An 11,791-nucleotide genomic window follows, 5' to 3' on the forward strand; every position below is an offset into this window, starting at 1 on the left:
CCCCGGCCCCCTCCCTCGATTGTGTGGCATCTTCTTCAACACTCCTGTGCATCACGCAGCCATGACACAACTCAAACCCGTGGCCGGGACGGACTACTACCTCTGGAAGTACCTCCCGTCAGTCCCAGCTTCAGCCGCAGCCATCATCTTGTTCGCAGGCGCCACCGCCGCTCTTTGCTTGCGCATACACAGGACGCGGACTTGGTTCTGCATCCCCTTCGCCGTTGGTGGACTGTGTAAGTTTATCTGCCCAATTTGGCATGTCTGTATCCATGGTTGACCCTCATGTATGGATGGGGGGAAAATCTCACCTGGGAAAAGAAGACATTTTTGGTTCTTGCTCACCTTCTTTCTCTCCAGTTCAAGTAATCGGCTTTGGTGTTCGCATATTCGCTCATTACCGTACCGATCTCATTGCGCCGTACGCAGTCCAGAGCTCCTTCATCCTATTGGCGCCGGTCTTATATGCCGCCTCCATCTACATGGTCCTCGGTCGGCTCATTCGCAGCGTACACGGCGAGCGCTTCTCCGTCATTCGGCCCGCCAGGATGACCAAGCTATTCGTCGTGGCGGATATTCTGTCTCTGAACGTGCAGGGAAACGGTGCCGGGTTGACAGCCAAGGACAAGACTCAAAAGATTGGGCAGTACATAGTGATCGCCGGTCTGTTTATCCAGTTGATTGCCTTTGGATGCTTCGTCGCAGTCGCGTGGGTATTCCACGCGAGGATGCGGAGGTCCGGTGGGAAAGACACAAGCTCATGGCCAAATATCCCATGGAAACAAGGGTTGAGGATGATATACTTCTGCAGTGCGTTGATCATGGTGCGATCAGTCTTTCGGGTGGTCGAGTACATCATGGGAGTGGATTCGTATCTGCTGTCCCATGATTGGCCGGCCTACGTCTTTGATGCGATCCCTATGTGGATTGTGCAGATGACTTTCTTTCTTTGGTTCCCAGACAAGTTCAAACCCGGGCGACGTGTTGGCAGTGAAGATGGGCATGTACTCGTGGAGAATGAGACGCCGATGCGGTAGGGACAGGGGCTCTCGCAAAGTTCTTCAGGCTAGGCGCAGGTTCTGGGAGCTCCATTGGAGTGCTGTGTTGTTGGAAAAGTGAGGATTTCAAGTACATTTTTGGTTTGAGGAAGTCTGTATACCCGTCCGAGGGAGTTCTATTGGCCCTGTGTAATAGTGAGAAGCATGCTTCGGCGTTGAGATGTGAATGGAAATGGTCTTGTGTCTCTCGACACCCGAGTTTCAAGTATTGAATTGTTTTCAGTCCGAGGTACTTGTAGTGATGTGAGACGCCCGAACGGCAATGCTCCAAAAGTCTGGAAGCAGTGACGCTGTTTTTACAATCTAGTTCTCCATCGACCCCGAATTTTGTGTTAAAATATCACGTGAGTTTCAGGATGATTTGGGCTAGCTCATGAATATTAAAAAGCAGCGCCACTGCTATCGGATCGGAATAAGTGCGACATAAAGTTACCGAGTTCTTGGCCAAAATTTTGGAAAATTTATGTGGTCCGTGGCTAAAAAGTTGTCGAAGCGTAGAACTTTTGCAGTGGTAGGCTGTTTCCACCTTTTTGCCTACAACACCCTCGCATCTTCCTTTTCCTCTTGTGTCCTCCTGCAGTCTTGGTTGAGGGGAAATATCTTATCATACCGTCAATATGGCAGACGAAGTCTATGAGGGTGCCATCGGCATCGATCTTGGTATGCTGCTTGCTCCCCGCTCTCACCGACGTCTGCGGCCTCTAACAAAGAATTCCTACAGGTACCACTTACTCCTGTGTCGCCGTCTACGAAGGCACAAATGTCGAAATCAGTAAGCCCACCTCTTCTACCTAGCTGCGAAGCCGAGTGATATGCTAACAGTCGCCGCAGTCGCCAATGAGCAAGGTAGCTTCACCACCCCTTCCTTCGTCTCCTTCACCGATGAGGAGCGCCTCATCGGCGAGGCTGCAAAAAACCAGGCGGCCATGAACCCGGAAAACACAGTCTTTGACGTCAAGTCAGTGGGAGCTATCCATAATATACTGAATTCTTCTTAACCTCGGCGCAGGCGATTGATCGGAAGACGGTTTGATGACCCAACGGTCAAGAAGGATATCGAATCATGGCCGTTCAAGGTCGTTGACCAGGGCGGCAACCCCATGGTTCAGGTCCAATACCTCGGGGAAACCAAGACTTTCTCACCCCAGGAAATCTCCTCCATGGTCTTGATGAAGGTGAGAGCCCTCATTTTTCCGCGCACCAGACCGCACACCACTAAAGCATTGCGCTACAGATGAAGGAGGTTGCAGAGACCAAGCTGGGCAAGAAAGTTTCCAAGGCCGTTGTCACGGTGCCTGCTTATTTCAATGACAATCAGCGACAAGCCACCAAGGACGCTGGTGCCATTTCCGGCCTCAACGTCCTCCGTATCATCAACGAGCCCACTGCTGCCGCCATCGCCTACGGTCTTGGATCTGGCAAGTCAGACAAGGAGCGAAACGTCCTCATCTACGATCTTGGTGGTGGTACCTTCGATGTTTCTCTCCTAAACATCCAAGGTGGTGTCTTCACCGTCAAGGCTACTGCTGGAGATACCCATTTGGGTGGTCAGGACTTTGACACCAACCTTCTCGAGCACTTCAAGAAAGAGTTCACGAGGAAGACCAAGAAGGATTTGTCTGGTGACGCCCGTGCTCTTCGACGACTTCGGACCGCCTGCGAACGCGCTAAGAGAACACTGTCGAATGGTACCCAGGCTACAGTTGAGATTGATTCGCTGTTCGATGGAGAAGATTTCAATGCTACCATCACCCGTGCTCGATTTGAGGATCTCAATGCCAAGATCTTCAATGGTACCCTGGACCCTGTTCAACAAGTCCTGAAAGACGCCAACATCGAGAAATCAAAGGTGGACGAGATTGTGCTTGTTGGTGGTTCAACCCGTATCCCTCGTATCCAGAAATTGCTGAGCGATTTCTTCGACGGCAAGAAGCTGGAGAAGGTTCGTTACACCTTAGACTGACTTGGATTTTTGCTAACACTGGAATAGAGTATTAACCCTGACGAAGCCGTTGCCTACGGAGCCGCCGTGCAGGCAGGTATCCTGTCCGGCAAAGCCACCTCTGCTGAGACTGCCGACCTTCTCCTGCTCGATGTCGTTCCTCTATCTCTCGGTGTGGCTATGGAAGGCAACATTTTCGCTCCCGTTGTTCCTCGCGGCAACACGGTGCCTTGCGTTAAGAAGAGGTCAGTTCATCTCATTTTCTTTGTCCTTCATTTTTGTTTTATCGTCAATCTCCTCCCCACCGGACTCGGCAATGGCACCTGCCAGACCTAATCACCAACCGTCATTTGCACACCCATCATCTCTCATTCGTCACTTTACCTGGATGCAATGTGTTACCTGATTCACATTGCCATGTCTGCACCTGGACTCATCGTTCTGCATCTTCCATCTACATAATTGTTTTGTTCGCGACTATTGGTATTTACTGACAAATTTCATGTCTGACAGAACCTTCACCACTGTGGTTGAGTAAGTAGCTTCCCGTCGTTGAATTACCTTGCGCGCTGACAAGTGCTCTAGCAACCAGCAAACCGTCCAGTTCCCCGTCTACCAAGGAGAGCGGACCAACTGCGAGGACAACACTTCTCTGGGCGAGTTTACTCTGTCTCCGATCCCCCCACAACGTGCTGGAGATGCTGCTCTCGAAGTTGTGTTCGAAGTAGATGTCAATGGTATTCTTAAAGTCACTGCGACCGAGAAATCCTCCGGTCGAAGCGCCAACATTACCATCTCCAACGCCGTCGGCAAACTCTCCACCACTGAGATCGAAAAGATGGTTGAGGACGCTGCTAAATTCAAAACCAGCGACGAGGCATTCACCAAGAAATTCGAGGCCAAGCAGCAACTCGAGTCATACATTGGTCGTGTGGAGGAACTGATCAACGACCCGGGATTGTCGATGAAGATGAAGCGTGGCAACAAGGCCAAGATCGAGGAGGCCTTGAGTGACGCTATGCAACAGCTTGAGGTGGATGATTCGACTCCGGATGATTTGAAGAAGAAGGAATTGGCTCTGAAGAGAGCTATGACCAAGGCCATGGCTACGAGGTAGACGGCCATCTCGTCGACGATCGGTTGAGCCTATCAAGCTACTCTTGGGTAGGCCACCAAGTCAACCGAAAACCTCTCGGAGCGCTACCTCTCCCCATCCTCATGACAGTATGCATGGCATTTTCAAAAGAAATGTGGCTGGCGTCGTTTTCGGATAGTTGTCAGGCGGGTCAATCGGACCAGCAGCTGCTGGTTGGGCTCGTCAATAGGCTAGGAAAATGTTATTGCCTTAGTATGTTTAAGATAGAGCGGCAATCTCGTTTCTCGGCCATGAAATCAGAATGAAGATAGTGTTTGGTTTGCCGCAACTGTGCTTCTTACACGGCTTAAGCGCAGGGACATTTTGTTTTCGCCTACTCGGGAGCAAAATAAAAAGCACTTGGTTTATTTGGTTTCTTGTCCGGTTGCAGTCACAGACACATTGAGTATGCGATTCGCTATCTCGAAGCTCAGCAGACCCATGTCCAGCGAGGTCTGACTTCTCAAGCTTTGTAGCACCTATGCAAATGGTCTACTAGACCCCCTTAAGCCTTCAGCCTCGTGCTATGCAGAATTGCCAAATGTTAGCGCGAAGTGGGTCGCGCACCTGGAGCTTCTCCAACTTTCGCATCACAACTGAATCAACCGGGCGAGCAAAAGAAAATCTACGTTCCAAAATCCAATCAACTCGACGTGTGGCGGACTGTCAAGCTCGTCGCTCGTCCTTCGCAACATACAGATACCAAAATGCCTCCACGGAGCAGAGAGACGGCACAGGCCATTCAGCAACTGCTGCTCCCTGCGCATCGGCAACTGCGCCCTTCCTCATTGTCGCAACAGCAGCAATCTCTATGCTTCCAATGCCAGACCCGACTACTTCGGTCCTACGTACCTAGACGGATACTCCCAGTGAGAGTGCCAACACAAGCACGTCAAGTCCCCGCTCGAACACTCTCGACCTCGACATCCCTGCTCAAGAAGTCGTCGGGCTCGTCCAAATCGTCGCGAAAATCCCCCTCGGTCGACTCCCTCCGGCACAAGGACGACGTGCACATCCCGGACAACAAAGCCACGCGCAACCGCGACAGTGAGATTGACCCGTACGACTTCTCCGAGCTCGAGGCGGCGATCGCAAAGGCTGTGGCGCGCCTCAAGGAGGCGCTGGTCAAGACCAAGGACGCCGGCAGGGTCACGCCGGAGATGATCGAGGCATTGCCCGTGGAGATCAACGTCAAAGGGGCGGAGACGGGGAGAGGGAGCCCGCACAAGGAAAAAGTCAAGGTCGGGGATCTGGCCAGTGTGGTTGCAAAGGGTGGGAGGAGTGTGCAGATATTCTGCGCCGAGGAATCTGTGAGTGCCCATCTTTCCGTGTATTTGCTTCGTCTCCCTTTTTTCTATATTCAGGGCCATGGGTGTCCCATCCTCGGAATGTGGCTTTTTGGGGGGGCGTTGAGGAATTACAGAGTCAAGAAGCGCGTGAAACTAACGGGATTTTATTTTCGGTTCTTTTATAGCACGTCAAACCAATCGCATCAGCCCTCCTCGCAAGCCCGTACAGTCTCGTCCCGCAGACGACCGCTCCACACACCCCAGGCACGACCTCAGTCTCCCAGTCGAACCCGCCGACCGCCTCTAACCCCTTGCTGATCACGGTACCCGTTCCGCCCATCACGGCGGAGACGCGCAACCTCGCGCGTGCCGAGGCCAAGAAGATGTTCGACCGGGCGTCCCAGGACGTTCGCAACGCGAGGGGCGACGCGCAAAAGCGGTTCCGGAAGATGGAGCTGGGGAAGCTGGTCATCCAGGACGAACTGCGCAAGGCGCACAAGCAGATGGAGGAGGTGGTGAAGAAGGGTCAGGACGAGGTCAAGAAGGTCTACGAGGCGAGCTTGAAGGCTTTGGAGGGGTGAAAATGTATCTCGGACGAAGCGAGGGCGGACGGTCCATTAGAATCTGTGCTGCTGGCGGTAACGAGACGGGAATCTGTGAGGTGAAGGGAGAGAGAGAGAGAGAGAGAGAACCATACAGGTGTATCACTACCTTGGGTCCGTGGAATCTGGTGTACATGGGTATCAGGAGAAAAAGTTGAGACGAAAAGCAACCCGGAATAGGTCATGGGAAAAAAAAAGTCATATCGTGTGCCAGTATCCCCCTTTGTGGGCCATTCACCATCAATCTATTAGCTCTTCGAATATGGAAGGGGAAGCACGGACCGAGTACCTCGAACTCGGTATCTACATCGAAAATACGTAGAAGCCAGCCTCCGCTTTCCGCCAGTTTTCCTTTGAGGATGCTGTGCCATGATTCGGAAACCCAAGCTTTCAGCGAGTGAGGCAGACAGACAGTCGCTTGGTCGCAAGGCGAATCTCTTGTTCTGGGCCTGTTCTTGCCCTCGGACGATGGCCAGCCTCGCTTGTCCATATCAGACACTCCCATCCCGACGCGACGCATGGTAGCAAGTTCGATCGAACGGGAGCGATTTGCATCAAACAGGTCACACGATGATAGCTGAACATGGCTTCTCTAATCCTGCCTCCGCTTTGTTCCAACCGAGTCGATCCCCCGATGGTATTACTCTTCGAACCTACTTTCGATCGGTGAGACTGTTTTCACAGCTGGAGCTGCAGCCCCCTCCCTATCCAACCCAGCCTCGTTTCTCAGAGACGGCGTCATCTCCCACCGAATCCCGTCTTTGTCTCCGCTTCGTCCGTGCGCTGGCAAAGGCGTACCAAATCCCTCCGACGGTCGTGATCAGGGAACCCACGATGACGGTGTTCTCTCTGGCGCGGCGGTCGTGTGCGTTGTTGGTCGCCCCGGTGACGTCGCGGAGGCATATCACCATGAGGAGAATGACGACTTGTTTCATGTTGGTGGCGATGGCCATGGTCAGAGGGCCGCAGCGCTTGTTGGCCTCGAAGGACGCGAGGTTCAGCATCGCGGCGGCGAGGGCGTTGAGCAGCCACAGCCACGGCCACGGCACTGCGACTCGATGCGATCGACCCCTGAGCCTGAGCGTCAGGGTGGGCGGTGGCCCATGGTCCACGTTGGTCGTCAGCCCCTTGATCTCACCGGCCCAGCTTGCGAGGAGCACCGCCTGATTCACGGCGTAGAGTGCGAGATATTGCACAAGTCTCGTCGAGGGCAGACCCAACCCCCAACGACTGGCGCGAGGCGGGCGCTGCAGTTCATTGGTAAAGATGGTTTTGAGCACGGCCAAGACGGCGCTGAGCAACGTGACCGTGAAGCCGGATGCGGTTGTCCGTGATGGGTCGACAACGAGACCTGCTCTGTCGTCGCCGACGCCTTTGGTCGACGACGCAGCGTTGGTCGCGATGATCACGCCGCAGATGGTCAGACCCGTCGCGCCGTACACTCCTGCCGGGTATTCTCTCCACGTGCTTCCAAGCCACACGATAGAGACCAGCACGGTGATGACCGGGGCTGTCGCGCGGATGGTCTGGTGCATGGACAACGTCACCAGCCCCAAGGCCAGGTTGGACAGGGCGATGTTCAGCGTGTAGAGGAGAGAAAAGGGGAGAAGAACTCGTAGGTGCACGCGTAGACTGAGATTGGTGCCATCTCCTTCTCTAACTCGGTACCTGTGGTCATCCTCGTCGTCATCATCGCCCTCTTCTTCAAGGCGTCCATCGTTGACCAGAGAACGTGACACAAAGCTCGACGTGGTCGTAGTTGTCGAGGGTGCGAAGGCGGATTTGGGTCTCTGGAGCCGCGAAATCGCCCCCGTAGTGACAAACGTAGTGAATGCGTGCGACGCCGTGAGGAGCCAGGGACACGCAGTCCGGGACACGATCTGCTTGTTCGTGACCGTGACGAGCATGTTGAGGACAAAGTAGAGCCAGACGGAGACGACGCTGGATCTGAGGCTGTGTCCCAGCATTGTCACAGGAGGAGTTTACACTGTGGCACGAGTTCCAAACTTCAAGGTTCCCTTGCTGTAGAATGGCAGTGTCAGCGTGCTGGGCCTGGATGAGACTGAGCCAAAGAAAGGAAAGACATGGGAGAGGGAGAGTGATTGAAATGAATTCACTACTAACACTTTTTAAGAAGTCGCTCGCACGAAGCAGATGATAACTTTCAGGAAGCAGCCTCTGCCAACACTCGGGTCAAAATATCATGGCACAAACATCATCTCAAGAAGTCCATCAGAATTGCCCTAAGCTCCAGATCATGAGCAACGCCTTGCGCTGTGCATAAAGCAAGGGGATATCAAATCATTTCTCGCTATCCTTCTCTTCATTTTCTTCGGCCGAAGGAGGCTTTCCCGCCGTCCGTGCTTCATCAGGTTCTGTCGAAGGTTTCAGAGTGTCTTGAGCAATCAACTTCGTCTCTTCTTGTCTTTCAGCCTGCGGCAGACCCTTGCCCTCGGCCTTGGCCGTTTTGTCTTCCACCCACTTCGCTCGGTCTGGGACAACATACGCATGTTTGAGGAGGGGTGGACCGATGAGAGAATCGGTCTCAGGAGAGTATACCGCCACGGCGTGCACAAAAAGCGTCCCCCTATCCCCCACGAATGCTATCTCTCCGACCATAAGTAGGCTGTCTCGAGTGTACGATTGCATAACCTTTTCTTGCCCATGTATCCAATATGCTCGGAACACTGCACACCCTGACTCGATTGCACCCTGGTACGTCATGGACTTGACCAGATCGCGGTAAGCCCGTCTTGAGTCGTGCTCACCGTAATCACCACGAAGAAAAGGTAACCAGACTGTCTTTTCTTCTTCAGATACTTTCCCAAAACTCAACCGTTTGTGGGCCTTCTCGTCTTCGCTGAGGGTTTGCTGCTGCGTGGTCGAGTCTTTAAGGCTCGCGCTGAGGGAATTGAGTCGATCCACGAGACGGGCCCGGGTGATCAAATATGAAGCCCAGGCAAATTCCCCAAAACCATGGATAAAGGCCTTGGCCAGCACAATTGGATGGAAGACGCGGTCCATCTTTCCCCCCATACTATTCGGTAGCTGCCTCCAGCCATAGCTGATCTTGTCGGGCTCTAAGAAGATGCATGGGACTTCGTACGCTGTCGGAGCATACAGAGGCGGAGCCAGTCTCCATCCGGCGTGGAAGGCGAAATTTCCTCCGAGCTCTACCATGACACGACCATACTTTTTGACGACCTCTTGTTTCAGTGATTCTTGGATCGCCCTTGTGATTTCACGCAGGCGTTTCGTATCTTCCTGGAGAGCTTGGAACGACTTCCAGGTTGGATCATCGGGTTCCCATGGTTGGGGCTTTGCTCGCCGAATCCAGATCGGCAGCATCAAATGGATGGCTTCGGGAGAAGTCGTTACGCCACTCGCTTTGGCCTTCTCCAAGTATTCTTGCCATAATCTCTCGTGATCTTCAGATTCGTGCGTCTTCTTGACAGACTCAACATGGGGCCTAGATCCGTGCGCACTGTTCGGGAAGTAGTGATTGATTGTCTTCGCAGCACAGTAGGTAAGTGCAATCGTCGTGAAAAATCGGTAAAGGATAGGGCTGTCGACTGTTAGCAATATTCAACATCTGGAAGGCTTTCAGATGCGACACCACGCACGTTGATCTAGATCTCCTGGTTATTGCGACCCTCTGAAGATCGACTGGCCCATTCTGGAGTGGCACGCGAACGCTCCGCGGGCTACGGAATAGATACCGAAGCATGTGGAGGGGCAGCTCGAGGCATCAGTTGGTTTCATGGTAGCGAGGAGGAATTAATGTGTGGTCGACAAGTGGCCGTGCTCGGTGACATTGAACCTATGCGCAATATTCTCTCCCTAGGAAGCGCGGAAGTACGTCGGAGCAGTGACCCCGTACGGGAAAGGAAGAATATGGCTCGTAATAGATGAAATCAAATGCTGCGCGGCCAACGAAGAGAGGAAGACTGGAATTTCACGGCCTTGAATTGGAAATATCGTGATGGGACGAGGGGTTGCTGCACGCTGCACGTGTCAGGGTCCAGTCCTTCGCTAGCTCAGGCCGAAACAATTATCCGTGCCTTTGCCCCCATACGTATTGCTGCTCTCTGTCTTCTGTAGTGCCGCCAGCTTCAATCAACAGCTCAATATTGGGCTCTCAGCTGGCTACACTGACCATGAAGCCCCTATCGGTCTTCCTGCCCTGTGCAGCACTCGCACATTATGTCGCTGCTCAAGGCGCATACCTCTTCACCATCGACCGCTCCATCGCCGCCCCTTCGACTGGCATGATCGATTCAGAAATGGCCAGCGCTGTTATCGCGAGAAGAAGAGCCCTTACTGCGGATCGATACCTCGGGATCACAGACTCAATGCTTCTTGAAGATCTCAATACCTATGGCGGATACCAAGCACCCCTGTTTGGAGAGAGCCATCCCAAAGATGCGCCAGGAAAGCTATTCATCAGAATAACGGGGGTGGATATGCAGATCAGTGACTTTGATATGGCCATGCCTGATCTATGGATCTCGGATCCGACAAAAGACCTGCTCAGTGACTTCAAGGCGGTATCTGACGGAAGCCGAAAAGAGAAAGACGGGCTCTGCGAGTATGCAGTTCCGCCGTCTCGCAATGCTCCCCAAAGCAAGGGTGTCGAGGTGGTCTTCACCTATCCAGCCGAAAATGGAAGATGCCTGGCGGCCTCAGAGATCCCAAATATCCCAATCATTCTCTCCCTCCATAGCTTTCTGCCCACGGACCCGTCGGGTGTCAAAACCCAGCTGAACGGCCTGGTGCGCATCCTGAAGCACTTCTCCGCCACAGACAACGTCGAATCCACCATTCTCCTGCTTCCCTCCGCGAAGAAACTGAAGAATCCCAAGAAGAAAAATGCCAACAACCACAAGCACGTTGCCCGCTCCGCACAAACGTCCGAAGAGGAACGCCTGGACCTGCCATCTACGTCGCCCACCCCATCCTCCGTCTCTGGATTTGACACAATCACACCGGCCAACACTTCCTCAAACTTCACCCTTCCCTCTGTGATCCCCGCCTGTTTTGCTTCACAGTCCGCGTGCGAGAACACCACAAACTCGTGCTCCGGCCACGGCTCCTGCTACAAAGCCCACACCAATTGCTTCAAGTGCCGCTGCACGTCTACTCTTGTCCGGATCAACGAAGACGGGACCAAGAAGACGGTGACATGGGGCGGAAACGCGTGTCAAAAGAAAGACATCTCCGTGCCTTTCGTCATGTTCGCTACCTTCGGCGTGGTTATGACTGCATTGGTAGCCGGGGCCATCGGAATGCTCTACAGCATGGGTTCGCAAGAACTACCCAGTGTGATTGGGGCTGGTGTCGCGGGGCCCAGGGCCGCGAAGTAGGACAGGGAACCTGTTATACTGTTGTTTGTACTCTATCATTTTCACGAGATGGGCTTTCAATTCAGAAAGAAGGGGGGAGTTCGGTTGAAGATCGGGTCGAGCCAGCTTGAACACACACATCCGAAGACTCTGTATAGATGGTTCAATCATATGAAGGAAACAGGTACGACATTAGTGTGCGGTCTGATGGTCGTCGTTCCATTGCCCTTTGGTCCAAAGAAATATTCGAGTGGGTGCTTACCGGACAAGAGAAACAGCGGTAGGATTTGTGAGTTTCAAGGCATTTTTTCAATCTCATTGATAAAACACTGGCGCTGAAGCCCCTAGAACGCACGTACTTAAATGCAACTCCATGCATGTGTCAAGCTCGTTGAAAGCAGTTCGCCGCACTGCCAATTCCTT

At 53.2% G+C, this 11,791-nt stretch overlaps 6 protein-coding genes across 6 annotated transcripts; 4 read left to right on the plus strand and 2 right to left on the minus strand.

Annotated features, from left to right (window-relative positions):
* Positions 1-61: 61 nt before the first annotated feature.
* AYO20_06640 (hypothetical protein) lies at positions 62-1,037 on the plus strand (the record flags this gene model as incomplete). Its single annotated transcript, XM_022644929.1, has 2 exons — positions 62-236; positions 361-1,037. The coding sequence occupies 2 exons, from the start codon at positions 62-64 to the stop codon at positions 1,035-1,037; spliced, it is 852 nt and encodes a 283-aa protein (XP_022499004.1).
* Positions 1,038-1,675: 638 nt separating this feature from the next.
* On the plus strand, positions 1,676-4,117 carry AYO20_06641 (hsp75-like protein; the record flags this gene model as incomplete). Its single annotated transcript, XM_022644930.1, has 8 exons — positions 1,676-1,718; positions 1,780-1,830; positions 1,890-2,016; positions 2,068-2,233; positions 2,293-3,000; positions 3,049-3,245; positions 3,514-3,534; positions 3,586-4,117. 8 exons carry the CDS (start codon positions 1,676-1,678, stop codon positions 4,115-4,117), a joined length of 1,845 nt encoding a protein of 614 aa, XP_022499005.1.
* A 725-nt stretch (positions 4,118-4,842) lies between these two features.
* On the plus strand, positions 4,843-6,005 carry AYO20_06642 (hypothetical protein; the record flags this gene model as incomplete). The annotated part of the gene is made up of 2 exons (XM_022644931.1): positions 4,843-5,445; positions 5,610-6,005. 2 exons carry the CDS (start codon positions 4,843-4,845, stop codon positions 6,003-6,005), a joined length of 999 nt encoding a protein of 332 aa, XP_022499006.1.
* Positions 6,006-6,730: 725 nt separating this feature from the next.
* On the minus strand, positions 6,731-7,993 carry AYO20_06643 (hypothetical protein; the record flags this gene model as incomplete). The annotated part of the gene is made up of 1 exon (XM_022644932.1): positions 6,731-7,993. The coding sequence occupies one exon, from the start codon at positions 7,991-7,993 to the stop codon at positions 6,731-6,733; it is 1,263 nt and encodes a 420-aa protein (XP_022499007.1).
* A 334-nt stretch (positions 7,994-8,327) lies between these two features.
* AYO20_06644 (hypothetical protein) lies at positions 8,328-9,753 on the minus strand (the record flags this gene model as incomplete). The annotated part of the gene is made up of 2 exons (XM_022644933.1): positions 8,328-9,591; positions 9,650-9,753. The coding sequence occupies 2 exons, from the start codon at positions 9,751-9,753 to the stop codon at positions 8,328-8,330; spliced, it is 1,368 nt and encodes a 455-aa protein (XP_022499008.1).
* A 430-nt stretch (positions 9,754-10,183) lies between these two features.
* AYO20_06645 (hypothetical protein) lies at positions 10,184-11,389 on the plus strand (the record flags this gene model as incomplete). Its single annotated transcript, XM_022644934.1, has 1 exon — positions 10,184-11,389. One exon carries the CDS (start codon positions 10,184-10,186, stop codon positions 11,387-11,389), a length of 1,206 nt encoding a protein of 401 aa, XP_022499009.1.
* Positions 11,390-11,791: the final 402 nt, after the last annotated feature.

This window comes from Fonsecaea nubica (assembly GCF_001646965.1).
Source record: "Fonsecaea nubica strain CBS 269.64 chromosome Unknown Scaff43, whole genome shotgun sequence".
NCBI lineage: Eukaryota > Fungi > Ascomycota > Eurotiomycetes > Chaetothyriales > Herpotrichiellaceae > Fonsecaea > Fonsecaea nubica.